The following is a 17,566-nucleotide window of genomic DNA, read 5'->3' as shown; positions in this document are numbered from 1 at the left end:
AAAGAGTACGTCAAAGCATACGTATCTCGTGCTACTACATCGTAACTAGGCATAAGACCAAATTACACGGACAACCAACCTCTATACTCATCTGCAGTAGATACCTACTCAGGCTCCTGCCCACTCCACCTCCCCCTCAACCCTCCAACATCAACCCCACAGACCTCAGCCTTCCTAACAATAGCCTTCGCCTTCTCAGCAACAGGAACATCAATCATCTTCCCATCCAGCGTCCACGCGCCCCTCCCCTTCCTAGCGGCCTTCTCATTCGCGACAACAACCCTAACCGCCCAATTAACCTCCTCATCATCGGGTCCAAAGATCCTCTGAACAGTTTCAACCTGGCTTGGATGAATACATTGTTTCCCGTTGAAGCCTAGTCCGCGACCACCGCGGCATTCTTCTTCCAGGACGGCGGGAGGAGACCCGTCGGGGCTGCTGGATTTATATGTCGTGCAGACGAGATCGATTGTCGAGGGGAGGTTTGCGGCGCGCGCGGCGGTCGCGATTGCAGAGCGGGCGAAGAGGAATTCCGTTAAGCTGGGTGTTCGCGTTAGGCTGAGGTCTAGGGCGAAGTCTTCGGCTGCGAAGATGAGACCTTGCAGGAGGGGGGTAGCCGATGTTATGTTGGATAGATTTGTGAGGGATTGGGCGGATTCGATGAGGGCGAGGAGGGAGATCGGGGTTCTTTCTTGGTGCGCGTGAGCAGTGCGCGATTGTTGCGATAGGGTATGTGTGATTACGTCGTTAACGAAGGTGAGGTCTGAGGCGGAGTTGACTTTGGGGATTACGATTGTGGAGAGGTTGGGGGATTTGAGCTGCGGAAGTTAGGTGGTGTGCGCTGTATAGACGGGGTTGATAGACGTACGACTTCAGTCAAGTCTGCAAGGGCGAGACCGCTGTCGACTGAGTTGATGCGCACGGCGCGTTCGCGGATGCTTGGTGGTGCGGGCTCATCGAGAGCTCTCCGCACGAGCGAGCGAGCCTCGGCTTTCTTGTGAGGAGTGACGCTGTCTTCGAGGTCGTAGGCGACGCAATCGGCCGTTAAAGAGCGTGACTTGTCGATGAAGCGCTGCGACGAGCCGGGGACTGGTTTTGTTAGTGTTTCCCTGTAATTCGAGAGCAACGGGAAATGCGGGGAAGCTGTGACGTACTGTAAAGGAGAGCACGGCGAAGGGTGTTTCTGGCGGCCATTGCAATAATTCTATGGACTGCCCCTAGTGTTTGCTTCAGAGCAAAGTTAAGATAGACCGAGAAACTCAGATATAGAGAGGGTTGGCGACATATCCTCGGCGACGAAGATACAGCGGATACCATATAGCCTTCTCCGGACTGCGGTTCCTGCATGAGGTTGTCGGCCATCAACCAGCCCCCTGTCGGTGCTCAAGGCTGTAGCTCTGCCATATTGCCAATAAATGACTTGCCAACTTCATCCCACAGCCATATTCATCACCAGAGGCACACTTTCTGCTCTTCCAATGCGTTTCATCTCGCCATGCCGCGCCCGATGACGAGGCCGACGTAATCACATTCTGCCGCCCGCCACCGCCCTCCGTAAAGACACGCAACGCATCCTCCTCTCCGGTTTCACCATCTACCTCCCCAGAAACGAGGCGACGGCGAGTTGCCAGCACAAAAGCGAACTTGATCCAAGCAAATCTCTTCCTCTAGCCATCTGTCTTGAACGAACGTGCCCTCCGCACCCTCCCAGAATGGAGAACCAACCACTCCAGCCACAGCCCCAACAAGGAGACCTGAACTGGCGCCTCAGCGCACACCCCATCACCCTCCTCACTTTCCTTGGTATCCGCGTCGGTGCACTGCTAATGTACCTCTTCGGCGTGCTATTTATCAATAACTTGTACGTTGATGCCCTAAATCCAAACCACCAATCCCATCCACTCCATGAAGACAAACCAACAAACTAACAATGAATGTCCACCAGCATCCTCGTCTTCATCCTAACCCTCCTCCTCCTCTCCGCAGACTTCTACTACCTCAAGAACATTGCCGGCAGACGGCTCGTCGGCCTCCGCTGGTGGAACGAAGTAAACACCACATCCGGCGACTCGCACTGGGTCTTTGAGTCCGCGGACCCGAACACGCGCACCGTCACAGCGACGGATAAGCGCTTCTTCTGGTTGAGTCTTTATGTTACGCCGGCGCTGTGGATTGGGCTCGGGATTTTGGCCATTGTTAGGTTGAATAGTGTGATTTGGTTGACTTGTATTGGTGAGTTGGTTTGATTCGTTTAGCTTTGAATAAAGTGCGCTGACGTTCACGGGATCCATAGCGATTGCGCTTGTTCTGACGATTACAAACACGACTGCGTTTTCGAGGTGCGATCGGTTCAGTCAGGCTTCGACGTACGCGAACTCAGCGTTTGGGGGCGCAATTGTTAGTAACCTTGCTGGGGGGTTGATGGGGAGGATCTTCCGCTAGCCGGGGGTCAGAAGGGCATTTGGAGACGAGTTGCCGCGCACTTTGAAGTTGAGGCAGCTGTGTTTGCGGGGTCGTTGATCGGATCCGTTTTCATATATTGAATACCCTTACAGTTATCAATGCGATTGATTTATACAGCTCTACTGGCATGCGCACTCGCGGAGACATGCTATACAAGAAGCTGATGCATTGCGTACCGTACCTGGGAAAATGTCACCAAGTAAAATGGAGCACATTCTCGATAAGACTCGGCTGCCTAGAGGGTGCTGTTTTGATTACAACGCCTACGAGTAACCATGCATGTTTTCCTTCTGGCTGGAAAATGTCAAGTGGCCAATGCTGACCAAACTCGAAATGACACAGAAGCCATGTAGAGCTCGAACCGAACCTGCATATCCATTTTGACGTGAAATCCAAAATATGTCGAAAGTGAACCACCTATATGTCGAATCCCGAGACAGAAAACGAAGATTACCACCCACGGCTTGCCAGAAGATACGCGCCAAGGAAAATTCCACCCGAGAAACAGACATAAAAGAAATTAATGAAGCTATAGCCCAAACAGCGGACCCATGAACTCTTCCAGTTCGCTCGCCCACTCTTGCATCGTTTGCTGCGAGGTAATGGTGGCAGCATGGAGTCGGTCTAATGAGGTACTCCCGCTGTCATGATCATTCTTGTGCCATGATGAAGGGTCACTCGGAGGGCATGTATTGTGCACAGGCAAGGATATCTGGGGAGACGGTGCGCCGCGAGGATCTCCCATGGAGCTGGTGAGATGGACGTTGACTGCTACCGCCAGATTGCCAATGACCACCTTGTCCCTGACTAGCTCCTCGTACTCATCATCCCAAGGCGCTAGGTCCCAAATCGCTTCCATGACAAGTGCCTTCTCCTTTTCAACGCAGACGTTGCTACCTATAAGGTCAGGCGTGTGATTGGCGGACATGACGTGAGGCGTCAAGTAAGTTGCCAGGCGGCACTGGCTGATCAAGACCCGATGAAGGACGGCTCTCATGGGAGCATCAAAACTCTCGCACTCGTTGTCCCACACTTCTGAGATGTCTAAATGGTCTGCACTTGAGGGATCAAACTGGTCAAGAGTGACAACAAGTGGCCGCCGCGATGAGAGGCTGCAAACGCGATCTTGTAGAAAGAAACACCACCATAAACGCTTTAGATCAGACAGACGATACTTCTGAACGTCGTACACCTGTAGCATCTGTTTCAGGTGGGCATTTGCGTGCCGTGCGTGCTGAACTGCAATAGCTAGCCAGGCTGTGTTTCCCATGGGATCGGCGTAGTCGAAGTGATCGGAGAGCAGAAGCGCTGCCTGTGCGATGTGGAAATGGTCTTTCTCTATTCCCAGATCGTATAGAGACTGCAAATTGGTGAGTATGAATTGAAGACCCCTGAGACTAGAGAGCCTGACCTTGGCTGACCTATAGAGAGAAGACCTCAGATGTGCTATAGAAGTGTAGCCAGCATCTTGAGCGCACTCAACAGGGGTATGCTATACATATCTAAATCAGCTGAAGATCATCATCGAGCGGTAGTAGGAATGTACATGAGTTGCAGCGAAGAGCATCGCCCTGAAGACCAACAATGAAAAGGGTTTGCCATAGATGGTACTCTCACGAAACTCACTCTCCTTCACAACAGGAAATAAAGGATGGAAGTGCAAGAAATAGTATCGAAGAAGGGTGTGGATGATCTCCTTCTTGGGAAGGGTCAACGCTTGCTGGCTGTTCAGGTATGCCACTTCTTGTGGAGGCAGCCAGCTCACATCCGCAGTCAAAACTAGAGGATAGAGGCTCTGGCCCAAGTCTGCCGGATAGTCGACAACGGACAGCGGAGGCGCAGGAGGAGGGCTAATCAGAGTCCTCTGAATAGAAGATGCAGGTTCACGACGTCGCTCCGTAGTCCTTGCCTTCTGCACTGAACATCTCCTGGAGAGGCAATCACAATCGCCGTTCCCACGACTTCCCCCAATCGAGCAATCGAACCCATCGACGTGTTGAAGAACTGCCAGCCTTCATAGAAGATTTCGAAGAACAAGAGGCTGAAGTCATGGAGATTCTGCAACAGCGGGATGTTTTTGTTCTTCTACCCAGATCTCCAGTGGGTGGTTTTGGATAGATAAGAGGCTCTCGTGCATCCACTGCTTCCGACGTTGGACATTGTCAGGTTTCGCCGTGCGATATCCGACAAACATTCAAACAACAAAATCTCACTCCTTCTCTACCACGCGGTTATGTTTATTGGGCTAGGCTGTGTCGAGCGTAGCATTATACTGCGATTAACCGGCATTTCGAAGCAGGCCGCAAGATTGGCCTCTTATGAGAAAACCAAGGTGCGTTTGTGTGTGTTCAGGACTCGCTTCAGGATATAAAATATCTGACTGTTGTGGTGTCACTTAGGCTCTGCTGGAGTTAGACGTTGAAAAAGACCGAGCAACAATTTGCCAGGCCTGTCTTAATTACCGACCATCAAAATCAAGAGGACCTGAAAGATGCCTCTTATTGGATTGATGTGGCTATCTCGCATGCCCACAGTCTGAATCTTTATACATCGCCACCCATCGCACCGGGAGCTCCAGAACAAAACAAGAAAAATATACTTTGGTGGTGCGTGTTTACGAAGGAGTGCGACATGGTCATTGTAAATGACCAGCCGCCTCGAGTTTGGCCGTTTGGTTCACCGATGTTGACCATGAGAGACTTCGGGTTGGGAGAACAGCCCTTGCAAATACCAGCTGGCATGGCTGCTTTGGCCTGTATCCTAAGAGCTAAGCTCTGTGGCCGTGTATATCAACTCCTGCGCAACATCTACGAGGAGACCCAACCCTGGAATAACGATTCAGCGAATCACGTAACGACTGATTTACGACAGCGCATGATTCACCAATTACGTGGTTGGTATGCTGAAGTACCGCCTGAGCTGCGGTACGAGAATATTACCCGGCAAATGCTCCACAACAGCGAACCTGGAATAGTCTGGTTGATGACAATAGCAGAGATAGCGTACTGGTCTGCACATTTCCTCACCTATAAGGATAACTTGTGGTACTACGAGCCACAGGAGCATCTGCAAGCAGCGGATACTGAACAGAGCGGACCCTTCTTGAGGCATGCGGCGATTCAGATAGGTCGAGTCTTGGAACAGGTTCTGGCTTGCAACATGGCGCAATTTCTACCTCCACAAACTGTTATTCAGGTCCGTATGGCAGCCTTGGTCCTATACCGGAGCACAAGGTGCACTGATTCGATACAGCGTGAAGACGGCTTCTGCAAGCTCGAGCTTTGCCTCAAAGTCTCCAACATTGTGAAGGATACATAGCCCTTCATTAATCGAGCAGCAGAAGGATCCCAGGAGTCTGTGGGGCTCATGGAAAAGCGTGGTTACAAAATAAGCCGGTCTCCTATTCTGATTGGCACCGGCAGTTGTGCTGCTACGAGAAGCAACTCGCCGACAAGCGAGACTCCAGCTCTAGATACCCCAGCCATTTCAACAGCCGATCCAGACCCTGATACAGGGCAAGCTGAGAGCGAACAATCCCGAGAGGTTTATGAAGAGAACAGTCGTGTGGATAAAAGCTATTTCCAAAGTCTAATGGATAGTGGGCTTGATGGTGACTGGATGCGGATATAGTGACTTACTACTGAAGCATGTGGACTTCTATCTGCCGGAAGCAGACTACACCAAAGAGAACATCGTTTCAATGTACAGCTCCAGGAACACCATAGCCGGACGGGTTTCCAAAAATAAATTCGCAGCCTCCCTGGATAAGCAGAACTATTGGCATAAATCGGACGGTGGAGTGATAAGCTAATCGTTATATTCTCCATTCATTCACTCACCCCCGGCGTAGACGCCACATGAAAGTCTTAAAGATTGCTTAAGCCGAGAGGCCGACGAGCAAACCAAGACTCCAGCCGTACCTTAACTATGTACTAGTTCTAATGCCGGGGGAGCGGTATATAGTAGGTATCTATACTACCCAGGCGTGATTGCACCGCTCGGGTCGGGGCACTTCCCAACGTCAATTTCACCCCGAACAGGGAGAACCAAGCACTTATAACGCTGAGCCTGCCTGATAAGACAAAAAGCAAATAGAAGCCTACGGCGCCGACGTGAGATTCCCTATTGCTGCTGTTACCGGCTGGTTAAAAGCGTGCGAATATCTAGGTCTGTCTTTAGCTGGACAGGTTGGATTCCAGGGTTGGATTGAGAAGCTTGAGTTTAGGCAGTGGGCATCTGCCCGACCTACAGTCGAATTCTGAAGCCAACCGGACCTAGATCACAGTACAGTGAGGAAGGTGCGCTCACAGAAAGAATTGGAAGGAACAATGGACATCCATCGGCGGGAATCAGTCGCTCCTTCCAGGACTACCCCAACCTCGGGCACCACTTCTTCGCACCTTCCTATAAAATTACCACCCTTACCCGCCATAAAGGGCAGATGCACTAGGCAACCTCGATAAGAGAAAGGAACGAGCGGTAGTGCTTGGATCTCCATCGCTCCTTCCTATTCCATTGACGGGACCGAGACTGATGAACAGACATAAATATAGTACCTAGGTAAATACTACCTAGGGAGCCTCCTATCTAGCCACGAAGAAACGCTCCATTAACCAACCTGAGCCGAACAGAGCAGCGACCGCCGTCCTCCAGCTCAAACTCTCAACTCTCTCACCAACCCCCAACCCCCCTCCGCCGCAGGCCAAGCCATAGGCCCGAACTCCCTCGCACTCGAACTACTCGCCTGGCGCCGCGCCTACCTAGCCGCAATGCCCTGCATTATTACAGCCCCCCTGAACCCCGCGAATGTCCGGCCCCAAGCTAGGTCTTAACGGACATAATAGCCCGATGTTGCGTAGAGGGATAAGCACTCTTCCAACGTTGGGATTCCGAGAGTCGATGCATCTTGAGTATGACTTGATAATGCATTCGTGGAGTCTGAGACTGGACTAGACCAAACGTGTGGGAGAACAGGCGCGATAAGACTAACGACGTTAGAAAGGCGATGGCCGAGCGTCGCCATCTCCCAATCCAGGACACCGATAACTCGCGGTTCAGTTTTGTGGAAGATAAGATTATCGATTTTATAATCACCATGAACGATACTCGTTTGATCACCCGGCTGATTGGCGGGGTATGCAAAGAAAGAAGCCATTTCTTCGGGATGCGGGAGGGGTCCGATGGGTTTCTTGCTGTGGACATTAACGGTCGTAGCTTGGTGTCGACTGATCGTCGTGAATGTTTTTATTTGGCGCGCATAGAAACCAGATTCTCTGCCGAGATTACTCAGGCCGAGGGATGCGCAGGAGAGGGTGTGGAGCGTTATGAGGATTTGGATTGCGGAGCGCCACCTTTCACCGTGAAACCGTATCGTCAGCATCTTTCCTAGTGTATATCCTCATAATTTGAAGAAGAGGAGAAGCATACATCTTTCCCCGGCATCCCCGGATCCGTAAAAACCCGTCCATAAAAAAACCCCATAATGTAGAATGCCGTCCCAATAACAGACTCATCCTCGCAGAGGACATAGACTTTGGGAACGGGGACATCGGTATCGCGCAGTGCGTGGAGAATGCAGTATTCGCGCTCGACCTGGTGGGCTGTTTTGAAGAGGAGCGTACCACGCGGTTTCTTTCTGAGGACGTAGCGTGCTCTCTCTTTTTGACTGGTCTGAGACGAGGATGGGGGGTGTGAGGAGGTAGGTTGGATTGGATTGGCCGAAGCCGAACTGCCCGGGACGAGTTAATAGGGTTGGATGGAAATGGGTTGGAATGGAGAGCATTAAAAATACCTGCTTCACGCCCAAAGGCGTTTTGATCTCAGGGCCGTTGGTGCGGATATAATCCTCAAGCGAGGGGACATCGATCGGTTGGCGTACTGGGCCTGCCATTCTTATTGGACTCTATAAGCGTAGAGAACCAACTTTGAACGAAATACCCTTGCTACGGCGAACTCGAGAAATATAGCTTGCGAAGTTGGTATTTTGGAGAAATCTCATTCTTGATTGAAACTGGTGGCGCTCCGCACCTACCTCGGGACATGAGAAGCCGCCGTATATAGCTCGGGTAAAGAACCAGGAACTTACCGTGATTTGTCTTCTTTTAAGCTTCTTGGGCGCTCAGTGCTCATTGACCTCAGCTCGACCGATCTGACGAGAGGCCGGCTATCTATCCAGATGCGCCAGAGACGCCTAAGCTTATCAACCGCTTTATGATGACAAGACGTCATGTTGTTCTCAACGGAGTCCTGCAAACTACTGGACGGGCAGCTGCCAGCCAGCGCCCTCGGATCCCGAGTCATTCAAGTTAGGGCTTGGCGAAAGAGATGGTGGAGGTGGCCGGCCCACTTGCCGGTCCGTCCAGGGCCCCAAGCGGCACAGACTCCAGAGGCCCAAGGCTACGCAGTTCAGTTTGAAAGTTATCAGGCCGAGCCGAGAGAAATCGAGGAGTTAGAGGAGGTAGATGTTGAGAATTGATCTAGTTCCGATGTATAGAAGCTTCCTTGCTGTTCTTCCATGATCGATACGGGTTTGAAGCTGTCGGTGAGTTGACGGGACCTCTATACGGGTTCAGAGCACTAAATTCTAGTGACAGCACCGAATCTGTTATCAGTGGAGTGGGAGTGGGTTCGGCTTTCTGCGTTGGGTCCGTCGAGACCGGGACGGAGACTGCATCAGACACCTTGAACCGTCTCTCTACTATAGCTAGGATAGCTATTACAATAAAACCTCGCTATAACGTACTTGATTATAACGAAATTCTCGCGGCAGTGAAGCAATTACGCTTGCAAAATCAAAAATCCCATATAACTTCGCTATAGCCAGGTTTTACTGTAGCTAGAAGCCACAAAAGCTATACTCCGAGGTGGATAAACAAAGAATAAGGAACTGCTACAGCGCGGCTCGGGTAAGAAGCAGGGATTCCGCGACATATCAGCGGGGAAGCAAACAAAGAAAAAGAATAAACATGTTGTGACCTCCGGATTTCCTTTTTTCTCTTTCGCTTCCTTGCCTTGCGTCCATCAGCTCCCTGAGTAATGCGAAAACATATCCCATACGACAATCGAGCCTCAAACATGCACGCAAAAGCAATTGTCGCTCGCGAGCCGGCAGGCAAACCCACCTGGGCCGGGGAAGACATAATCGTCAACCCACCTCCAGACGACGAAGTGCTCGTCAAAATCACCGCAGCCGGAGTCTGCCACACCGATATCCTCATGTCTTCAATCCCCACAGGCAGCCCGTTGGAATGGCCTATCCCAAAATCCTAGGGCATGAAGGTGCACCAACCAACTCCAAATACCTCAAAAACAAGCACATACATACTAAACCAAGTTCCTAACTTCAACTCCCCCTAGGCGCCGGTATAGTCCAAGCAACAGGCAAAAACGTCTCGTCCGTCGTCGCGGGCAACAAAGTCCTCCTATCTTACTACTCCTGCTCAATCTGCGCGCAATGCAAGTCCTCAAAACCATCCTTCTGCACCCCATTCAACAAGGAGAACCACGTCGGTCGAAAAAGGTCCAGCATGGCAATCAAAGAAAACAAAGAGGAGATCTGGTCCCGCTTCTTCGGGCAGTCCAGTTTCGCGGAATATACTCTTGTCGCGGAGGCTAGTGTCCTTAAGTTGACGGGGTTGCTGGAGAGCGATGAAGAGCTCAATCTGTTTGCGCCGCTGGGATGTGGGGGGATGGGGGCTCTCGCGAAGGTTGCTGATGCTGGGACGGACGATGTGGTTCTGGTTTTGGGGGTTGGGGCTGTTGGGATGGCGGCTTTGATGGTATGCTACCTACCTCGCGTTCATCTTCTAAAGCTCAAAATGCTGATGGTGAGCAGACAGCCAAGATCCGCGACTCAAAGACCATCATCCCAGTCGACAAATTCCCATCCCGTCTCGAACTAGCAGAGGAGCTTGGAGCTACACATACAATCGACACTACAGTGCCTGAGCTGGACTTTCAACAGGCCGTGCGCGACATCTCACCCACTGGCGCATCCGTGGTGATTGATACCACCGGCGTCGGGGAATTGATCGAAGAAGGGCTCGAAAGTCTCTCCACGTGTGGGAGGATGGTGCATATTGCGCCGCCGCCGCCGCCGGGGTATAAGCTTAATGTGGATATCACTTCGCCGTTTATGGTGAGTGCTCCGTGATTGACCCATATGGATAAAGGATGGAAGCTGATTCTCAACCAGTATGGGAAAACAATCACCGGGTGCATTGAGGGCAGCTGTGTCTCTAGCGAGGTAAGCCCCCCGGTGATCCATATGACTGACCTGTCGTTTACAAGTATATGATCAGGCCATCCCGCAAATGATCCAGTGGTACCGCGAAGGACGCTTTCCGCTGGACAAGCTGATTACTTTCTTCCCTGTAAGTTGGAGTCGGCTCTTTAGCTTCAGTTTCAGCCTTCAGCCGCACGGTGTAACTGATGATCTGTTCTAGGCTGTTGACTTTGGGAAAGCATTAGCGCGAATGCACGATGGGAGTGTGCTGAAACCTGTCCTTATGTGGAACTAGATCCAGGAGATATAGTTGGAGGCCTGTGTAACAGTGATCTGGGAATGAGGCGTCCCCTGCTCAAAAGTTAAAGACATAAAAGCCACAGAACTAGTAGATAACCAGTAAGCTTTCCACCCTCTCACGGGAACCGTCCCATACTCAAAGAAATCCACGGCCTCCAGCTTGCGATGACGATCCCCTCCAAGTCTAACCTCACATCCAACCCAATTGGCCCGCTCGGATATAAGAGCGGGGTTACCGGAATGCTGACCAGCGGCCGGTTCCACAGGATTCAATCGGGGTGGTTCTTGTCTCCAATTAGGGCTCCCGTGCCGCCACGCCAAGTGTCACGGAAGCCTTGGTCCTTCTATAAAACAGCTTAAAGGAGCATAGCCGAACAACGACAGCGGGCCTCGGCGCTTCAGCTCCCCCGCTCGACATCATCTTACTGGTAGCAATATGTCTCCGACTCCGTATACTCGAGGGGTACAAAGGCATTGGTCCACCACTACTGGGAGATATATAAGGTGGCATGCTTCGCTGGAGGGTTGATGAGGGGTAGAGAGACGATTGGTTATTTTTTTTCTACTCTCGGCCTTATTCTTTTCCTATACCTACCCAACTCTCTAATATTGAAGAACATCTAATCAAAATGGCCTTCACCGTCTTCTCCAACTTCCAAAATACCATCAACGGCAAGCAATCGCCCACCGCCGAACAGCGCCACGGTATCAACCCCGCAACCGGCGAGCCAAACCCTGACGTCCCCGTCTCCACCCAGGAGGACGTCAACAACGCTGTCGCCGCCGCGCAGCAGGCATTCACAACCTGGTCAGATGTCCACTTTGAAGAGCGCAAGAAGGCAGTCCTTGCTTTCGGCGAGGAGGTCGAGAAATATGCTGCTGATTTCGCGAAGCTTCTTGTTCAGGAGCAGGGGAAACCTGTAAGAAATCACATATCTATATCCATGGTACACTGAGGGATTATTGCTAACAAGGGTGAAAAAGTTGAACTTCGCAACCTTGGAAGTAACAATGTCCATCGGCGGCCTCCGTCAAACCGCCGAGTTAGCCGGCCAAATCCAAGACGAAGTCTTCGAGGACACTGAAGACCGCAAGCTCGTAATCCGATACACGCCCATCGGCGCCGCAGTCGGGATCGTTCCCTGGAATTTCCCCGTCTCTCTATGTCTCCAGAAACTCGTCCCCGCCGTGCTGACGGGTAACACCGTGATCATCAAACCGTCGCCTTTCACGCCTTACTGTGGACTGAAGCTTGTTGAGCTGGCGCAGGGGTTCTTCCCGCCTGGTGTTGTGCAGGCTTTAAGTGGTGATGATAGCTTGGGGCCCTGGTTGACGGCGCACCCTGGGATTGAGAAGATTAGTTTCACCGGTTCGTCGTTTACCGGGAAGAAGGTTATGGAGAGTGCGGCGAAGACATTGAAGAGGGTTACGCTTGAGTTGTATGTTCTTCTGCGTTTCCGTTAGGGTTTACACTAACGGGCAGCAGGGGAGGAAAGGACGCAGCCATCATCTGCCCGAACGTTGACGTTGAAGCCACAGCGGCCAAGGTACGCTCATTCACTCGCCAACCCTGTAAACCAGTCTCAATGCTAACATGTTCAGATCGCCGGAATGGGCTTCTTCAACTCAGGCCAAATCTGCGTCGCCATCAAGCGCGTCTACGTCCATGAATCCATCTACGAGAAATTCCTCGCGGCCGCCGTCGCATTCACAAAGACCATCCAAGTCGGCCCCGGCACAACCGAAGGCGTCTACATGGGCCCGATCCAAAACGCCATGCAGTACGAAAAAGTCAAGGGCTTCTTCGGCGACCTCACAAAGGAGCAAATCAGCCTTTCCAACGGCGACAGCATACCCTTCGACGATAAGCCAGGCTACTTCATTAAGCCGACCATTATCGACCGTCCCGCCGAGGACTCCCGTATCGCGACTGAGGAACCCTTCGGTCCGATCCTCCCATTCATGACATGGACCGATGAAGCGGATGTCATTGCGCGCGCGAACAAGACGCGTATGGGGCTTGGTGCCTCGGTGTGGTCGGATGATCTAGATCAGGCGTCGAGGATTGGCGCGAAGTTGCAGGCGGGCACGGTCTGGATTAACACGCATATGGAGCCTGACTCGCGCGTGCCGTTTGGTGGACACAAGGAGAGTGGAATTGGCACTGAGGGCGGTATTGCGGGATTGAAGGGTTGGTTGAATGTGCAGACCCTCAATATAAAGAAGAGCTCGAAGGGTGGGCTTATCTGAGATGGAGTCGTTGAGATGAGGAGCGCAATATTCGCCCGCAGCAACACAACCGTTCATATTTGTCACAGCAAATTGATATCCATATCTGTATTAACGAGCGTGCGAGAAGACTGTAGCTCGTAGCATGCTGGTGTCTTTTTCCCTTGGTCGGGTTACTTGATGCGAAAGCAAAGCGGGTTCGACTGGGGCCACTGATTCAGAATCACGTGATCAACTCCAACTAGCTAATATAGGTTTAGCTTAAACTCGATTTGGAGGCCTCATCGCTGAGGCATCACACCGAGTCCTCCGTCGTCTCCGAGAAAACAACAGGCTCAACCAAGCCGTCTCGAACGACAGCCCACTTCATCCCGCGGACCATAGCACATCCGGCCGCCGATCCGCCTGCGGTACTGAGGCTTGGGGAGATGCGCAGCGGCGCTTCTAAGCCCACCACTGCTCCCCAATCTCTACAAGCAACGAAGGGAAATCAACAGATGACTTCCGCATCTCCAAAGTCTTCCGCCAAATCCCCGACTCCGCGACAACCATCCTGGACCCAATCGCGGGTGGTGCGGTCACAAATGAGCCAGCCAGCACATCAACTGGACCATTGGCGAGCGGAGGTACATCACCCAGCAGAGAATGCGTTCGGAATCTGGCTATCGACCCCTCAAACGGAGACAAATTGTCTCTACCCCTTCGCATGCTCTCACCGGGTCCGCCAAAGCCACTCAAATCAACTGCGATAACTCAGGCGCAAGATTCTTCTTACTCCGGCCGAAAGAACGACTTCATATCAAACGCCATGAAGGTCCAACCGAGCCCAGCATTTTTCCACACCGAAGGCACAACGGCCGCCCAGTACATTGCGCCCACCTCTTTGAACAAGACAGCATAGCACGCGCAGACAGGGAAGCCCGCCTTGAAACGCAAGTGGCCATCTCCAGACAGGAAACAGCAATTTCTCGACAACAAGTTGAAAGACTGGACATACAGCATAGAACTATGAGGGAGACTGTGGAATCTCAGCAAAAGCAATTGGATGCTCAAAACAAGAGGTTAAATGAGATGATGTTCTCCGAGGCTGAAAGATTAGCTCTGCGCAACATAACTACGGAGCAGCGCAGAGAACTGAAGAACCTCACGGGTATGAGAAGGGAGAAGGACGCTGTTCCAGCACAAAGGAATGAAGGAGAACGTGCAGAGCCTTGTCGGCTTCTAAGAGGCATTCACAGGCACATTCTTAGACATGTTCCGAATGATGGCTCGGCATCAAGCTTAGCAGGGAAACCCCGGCGAGGCTGCCTCTTCTGCCCTTGGCAAGAATACTTAGATATAATTGATATGTTACTCCTGACACAGAGGATTCTCGCAGTCTCAGGCCGAGTAGGATACGGGCTACGTCTGTTCCACCGCAGTGGTCTACGCTGTTGCCGACGATCGCTGGCAGCGTCCTGAACGAATGTATTCGTTGTTTTTGTAGATCACCTACGTATCGCGTACCTCGTTGCTCTCAAACGAAAACAGATTGGGCTTTACCACAAACGGACTACTGAAGGATAACTCAATCGGCCAGCCGGCACTCATTCGCAACCTTCGCATCGAAAGCCCGAGTAACCCGTCTTCGCGCAGGACCTTGATTACCGAAGGCAACACAGCAGAGACTAGCTAACAGGAACAAGGACTTGCCAGAGCAAAGCTGCCTTAACAGCAGAAATGGCTTCTATCCGTAGTCACTATAGCTCCAGTGCTGACCAGCGTCTCCTGCTGATCCTCTGCACCTCAAGCCCAGCGCCTATGTCGACTGTTTCCCGTGGAGCGCCAGAGGTCGTTATAGTTATAACCTCAGTGGCTGGCGAAGCCATCTCGAGTCAAGCAAGAGGTTCCCATGTCAAAACAGCTGCAGATGCTTAGGGGACAAGCTGTCAGTCAAGCGAAATTTCGGCACATGGAAGCTTGCAAAGTAAAAGTGGGAAATGCGACACAACAAAACCCGTTGTTGAGCGGATTTCCCACCGCCGTTTGTTTTCTTCACTCGACTCTCTCACTTTTACTTCCCTCCTCTCTCTTCCTCTTCTCTTCCTTTTCCTTCCTTTTCTCAATATCTCTACTTCTCCATCCCAAGAACACATTTCTCGAACCCAACAGACAGGCAAGTGTCTTCAAGATCCCATTCTCATCATCATCACCTTCAGGCACCCACTGCCCCTCTCTCACTCAAGCCCTTCCTCACTTATCAATTCACTCCATCAACACAAACACAACCCTTCCTCATCCGAGTCTCCCTCTTCGAAGACCCTCATTGTGTTGCTGACCAACAGTGCCAATAGAACTCGAGAACGTTCAGTATAATCACAATGTCAGGCTGGGGTGCCGAAGATTCCTGGGGAGGAGGCGGCAACTCGGCTACTGCTGCAACCGGCAATTGGGGTGTCGATAACAACACTAGTGGTGCTGGTGGAAACTGGGGAGGGGCTGAGACAGCTGGTAAGTATCCTCATCGTTTGCTCCAACTCAACGCTCTTCAGACTTCAACTAACATCTCGATTCTCTCAGGTTACGGGGACGAAAATCAGAACCCTGGCAGATTTCAGGCAGATGGAGACCTTGGTGGTGCCGGTGGTGGCGCAGGTGGGGACAATGCTTGTCGAAAGTGCGCCATTCTTGCATCATGGAACCTGCTTTGAGACCCCATGGCTAACTATATAGTAGCTGTGGTCAGGAGGGACACTTTGCCAGAGAGTGCACTAAACCTCGCGAGCCCCGCGAGGGCATGGCTTGTTTCAATTGTGGCGAGGAAGGGTAAACGATACTCTATATATTATGTGTTCGTTGCTGACTCTTTCTCTCTCTCTCTCTTTCTCTCTCTATACAGCCACACGAAGGCCGAGTGCACAAAGCCTCGTGTGTTTACCGGTACTTGCCGTATCTGCAGTCAGCAGGGACACCCTGCGTCTGAATGTCCTCAGCGTCCTCCGGACGTTTGCAAAAACTGCCAGCAAGAAGGTCAGCTAACGCTATTCTCTTCTCCCGTGGTGATTAGTACCACTAACACATCTTCTCAGGCCACAAGACCTTGGACTGCACCGCCAACCGCAAGTTTGATCTCAATCACATCAGCGACGTCCTTCCCGAGCAGGCGTGGGCCGATCTGAAGAAGGCTAGCGATGAGAAGGACCTCGGAGATTTTCGTGAAGTAACACTCCCTTTGCCATGGTGTTTTTTTTGGTGGATGATATATGCTAATCGAATACAGGGATTGAAAGTCTACTCGAAGGCTGTCCCCGACGCAACGTTCCTCGACATCGAGAAGAGAATGCGTGCGGAAAGCTTCAACATCTATCTCATCGCCATGGTAAGCCAACTCTCCGGTAGCCTGAACGATGATTAATAGATATCGCCTACAGGAGCGAGAGACCTCCGACTGCATCAGCCTCATCGACCTCCAGGGCAAGCTGAACTGCACTTATGTCGTCGGCTTCTTCTACAGCTCAAAGCCTCAGCGTGCGAATCTTCGTGAGCGCTGGCCCTCGTCCGTTGAGGACAACCTTGAGCGTCTTCAGGATGCCGGGCTGCCTTACGACCGCCAGATCCCCAAGTGCGGGAACTGCGGAGGTAAGCGCTCCCAACGTGCTGCATCTTTCTGAGCTGACCTCCTCAGAAATGGGGCATACCGCGCGTGGCTGCAAGGAAGAGCGTGCCGTAATCGAACGTGTCGAGGTCAAATGCGTCAACTGCAACGAACCCGGCCACCGTGCCCGTGACTGCACGCAGCCTCGTCACGATAAGTTCTCCTGCCGCAACTGCGGGTGAGTTATCTAACACATTCCTGACCATTCCTTACTGCTGACAATCTCAGCTCATCTGAGCACAAGGCCGCCGACTGTCCCAACCCACGTTCTGCAGAGAGAGTGGAGTGCAAGCGGTGCGGAGAAAGTAAGTCGGCCCTTCCTCTCTTGCTCCCCAAACACTGCTAACGATACTCAGTGGGCCACTTTGCAAAAGACTGCCCGCAGGCTTCTGCTCCCAGAACCTGCCGCAACTGTGGTCCTGAGGATCACATCGCCAGAGATTGCGATAAGCCTCGTGATGTCTCAACTGTCACCTGCCGCAACTGTGACGAAGGTAAGTCCGAGATTCACACCACTCATGGCTTTTCTTAAGCTACAGTCAATCGCTAACCAACTCCTCTCAATCATCTAGTCGGACATTTCAGTCGCGACTGCACGAAGGAAAAGGACTGGTTGAAGGTCAAGTGCAACAACTGCGGCGAGAGTGAGTGCTCCTTTCACCTTCACTCCCCTTTCCTCTTCGCCCAAGTGCTAATACATCGTTTCCCATAGTGGG

General features: G+C 51.9%; 8 protein-coding genes across 8 annotated transcripts; 5 read left to right on the top strand and 3 right to left on the bottom strand.

Moving 5' to 3' along the window:
* Nucleotides 1–65: 65 nt before the first annotated feature.
* Nucleotides 66–1,468, bottom strand: BDV17DRAFT_250624 (HpcH/HpaI aldolase/citrate lyase family protein). Its single transcript, XM_073756349.1, has 3 exons — nt 1,155–1,468; nt 869–1,089; nt 66–818 (listed from the first exon to the last, which is right to left on the bottom strand). The coding sequence occupies exons 1-3, from the start codon at nt 1,360–1,362 to the stop codon at nt 105–107; spliced, it is 1,143 nt and encodes a 380-aa protein (XP_073620675.1). The 5' UTR covers nt 1,363–1,468; the 3' UTR covers nt 66–104.
* Nucleotides 1,469–1,613: 145 nt separating this feature from the next.
* BDV17DRAFT_250623 (DUF846 domain-containing protein) lies at nt 1,614–2,522 on the top strand. Its single transcript, XM_073756348.1, has 3 exons — nt 1,614–1,861; nt 1,946–2,232; nt 2,294–2,522. The coding sequence occupies exons 1-3, from the start codon at nt 1,713–1,715 to the stop codon at nt 2,440–2,442; spliced, it is 585 nt and encodes a 194-aa protein (XP_073620674.1). The 5' UTR covers nt 1,614–1,712; the 3' UTR covers nt 2,443–2,522.
* A 470-nt stretch (nt 2,523–2,992) lies between these two features.
* BDV17DRAFT_286648 (fungal specific transcription factor domain-containing protein) lies at nt 2,993–4,452 on the bottom strand (the record flags this gene model as incomplete). The annotated part of the gene is made up of 4 exons (XM_073760965.1): nt 2,993–3,823; nt 3,875–3,955; nt 4,010–4,327; nt 4,387–4,452. The coding sequence occupies 4 exons, from the start codon at nt 4,450–4,452 to the stop codon at nt 2,993–2,995; spliced, it is 1,296 nt and encodes a 431-aa protein (XP_073620673.1).
* Nucleotides 4,453–5,154: 702 nt separating this feature from the next.
* On the top strand, nt 5,155–5,781 carry BDV17DRAFT_286647 (uncharacterized protein; the record flags this gene model as incomplete). Its single annotated transcript, XM_073760964.1, has 2 exons — nt 5,155–5,658; nt 5,716–5,781. 2 exons carry the CDS (start codon nt 5,155–5,157, stop codon nt 5,779–5,781), a joined length of 570 nt encoding a protein of 189 aa, XP_073620672.1.
* Nucleotides 5,782–6,582: 801 nt separating this feature from the next.
* Nucleotides 6,583–8,515, bottom strand: BDV17DRAFT_298108 (phosphotransferase family protein). The gene is made up of 5 exons (XM_073763620.1): nt 8,255–8,515; nt 8,141–8,191; nt 7,891–8,094; nt 7,301–7,843; nt 6,583–7,219 (listed from the first exon to the last, which is right to left on the bottom strand). The coding sequence occupies exons 1-5, from the start codon at nt 8,351–8,353 to the stop codon at nt 7,118–7,120; spliced, it is 999 nt and encodes a 332-aa protein (XP_073620671.1). The 5' UTR covers nt 8,354–8,515; the 3' UTR covers nt 6,583–7,117.
* Nucleotides 8,516–9,710: 1,195 nt separating this feature from the next.
* BDV17DRAFT_286645 (uncharacterized protein) lies at nt 9,711–10,982 on the top strand (the record flags this gene model as incomplete). Its single annotated transcript, XM_073760963.1, has 6 exons — nt 9,711–9,741; nt 9,820–10,241; nt 10,298–10,600; nt 10,658–10,708; nt 10,764–10,835; nt 10,908–10,982. 6 exons carry the CDS (start codon nt 9,711–9,713, stop codon nt 10,980–10,982), a joined length of 954 nt encoding a protein of 317 aa, XP_073620670.1.
* A 220-nt stretch (nt 10,983–11,202) lies between these two features.
* Nucleotides 11,203–13,376, top strand: BDV17DRAFT_250620 (aldehyde dehydrogenase family protein). The gene is made up of 4 exons (XM_073756347.1): nt 11,203–11,907; nt 11,972–12,426; nt 12,474–12,534; nt 12,590–13,376. The coding sequence occupies exons 1-4, from the start codon at nt 11,617–11,619 to the stop codon at nt 13,235–13,237; spliced, it is 1,455 nt and encodes a 484-aa protein (XP_073620669.1). The 5' UTR covers nt 11,203–11,616; the 3' UTR covers nt 13,238–13,376.
* Nucleotides 13,377–15,688: 2,312 nt separating this feature from the next.
* BDV17DRAFT_68564 (putative zinc knuckle transcription factor (CnjB)) lies at nt 15,689–17,147 on the top strand. Its single transcript, XM_073764966.1, has 6 exons — nt 15,689–15,706; nt 15,776–16,225; nt 16,285–16,415; nt 16,476–16,574; nt 16,627–17,028; nt 17,079–17,147. The coding sequence occupies exons 2-5, from the start codon at nt 15,913–15,915 to the stop codon at nt 16,864–16,866; spliced, it is 783 nt and encodes a 260-aa protein (XP_073620668.1). The 5' UTR covers nt 15,689–15,706; nt 15,776–15,912; the 3' UTR covers nt 16,867–17,028; nt 17,079–17,147.
* The last annotated feature ends 419 nt before the right edge of the window (nt 17,148–17,566 follow it).

Source organism: Aspergillus undulatus (genome assembly GCF_047715775.1).
Source record: "Aspergillus undulatus strain CBS 261.88 unplaced genomic scaffold BDV17scaffold_2, whole genome shotgun sequence".
Classification (NCBI taxonomy): Eukaryota; Fungi; Ascomycota; class Eurotiomycetes; order Eurotiales; family Aspergillaceae; genus Aspergillus; species Aspergillus undulatus.
Note: the sequence above shows the minus strand (reverse complement) of the source record. Positions and strands in the feature narration are given on the sequence as shown.

Coding starts and splice junctions, on each gene's coding strand:
- BDV17DRAFT_250623 (XM_073756348.1), top strand. CDS start 1,713: ATGGAGAACCAACCACTCCAGCCACAGCCCCAACAAGGAGACCTGAAC. Junction 1,862..1,945: donor GTGCTATTTATCAATAACTT/GTACGTTGATGC, acceptor AATGTCCACCAG/CATCCTCGTCTTCATCCTAA. Junction 2,233..2,293: donor GATTTGGTTGACTTGTATTG/GTGAGTTGGTTT, acceptor CGGGATCCATAG/CGATTGCGCTTGTTCTGACG.
- BDV17DRAFT_68564 (XM_073764966.1), top strand. CDS start 15,913: ATGGCTAACTATATAGTAGCTGTGGTCAGGAGGGACACTTTGCCAGAG. Junction 16,226..16,284: donor CAAAAACTGCCAGCAAGAAG/GTCAGCTAACGC, acceptor ACATCTTCTCAG/GCCACAAGACCTTGGACTGC. Junction 16,575..16,626: donor ACATCTATCTCATCGCCATG/GTAAGCCAACTC, acceptor TATCGCCTACAG/GAGCGAGAGACCTCCGACTG.
- BDV17DRAFT_298108 (XM_073763620.1), bottom strand. CDS start 8,353: ATGGCAGGCCCAGTACGCCAACCGATCGATGTCCCCTCGCTTGAGGAT. Junction 8,192..8,254: donor CGCCTTTGGGCGTGAAGCAG/GTATTTTTAATG, acceptor CGTCCCGGGCAG/TTCGGCTTCGGCCAATCCAA. Junction 7,844..7,890: donor CGGGGATGCCGGGGAAAGAT/GTATGCTTCTCC, acceptor ACACTAGGAAAG/ATGCTGACGATACGGTTTCA.
- BDV17DRAFT_250620 (XM_073756347.1), top strand. CDS start 11,617: ATGGCCTTCACCGTCTTCTCCAACTTCCAAAATACCATCAACGGCAAG. Junction 11,908..11,971: donor TTCAGGAGCAGGGGAAACCT/GTAAGAAATCAC, acceptor AGGGTGAAAAAG/TTGAACTTCGCAACCTTGGA. Junction 12,427..12,473: donor AAGAGGGTTACGCTTGAGTT/GTATGTTCTTCT, acceptor AACGGGCAGCAG/GGGAGGAAAGGACGCAGCCA.
- BDV17DRAFT_250624 (XM_073756349.1), bottom strand. CDS start 1,362: ATGGCCGACAACCTCATGCAGGAACCGCAGTCCGGAGAAGGCTATATG. Junction 1,090..1,154: donor TCGCCGTGCTCTCCTTTACA/GTACGTCACAGC, acceptor TAACAAAACCAG/TCCCCGGCTCGTCGCAGCGC. Junction 819..868: donor TTGCAGACTTGACTGAAGTC/GTACGTCTATCA, acceptor TAACTTCCGCAG/CTCAAATCCCCCAACCTCTC.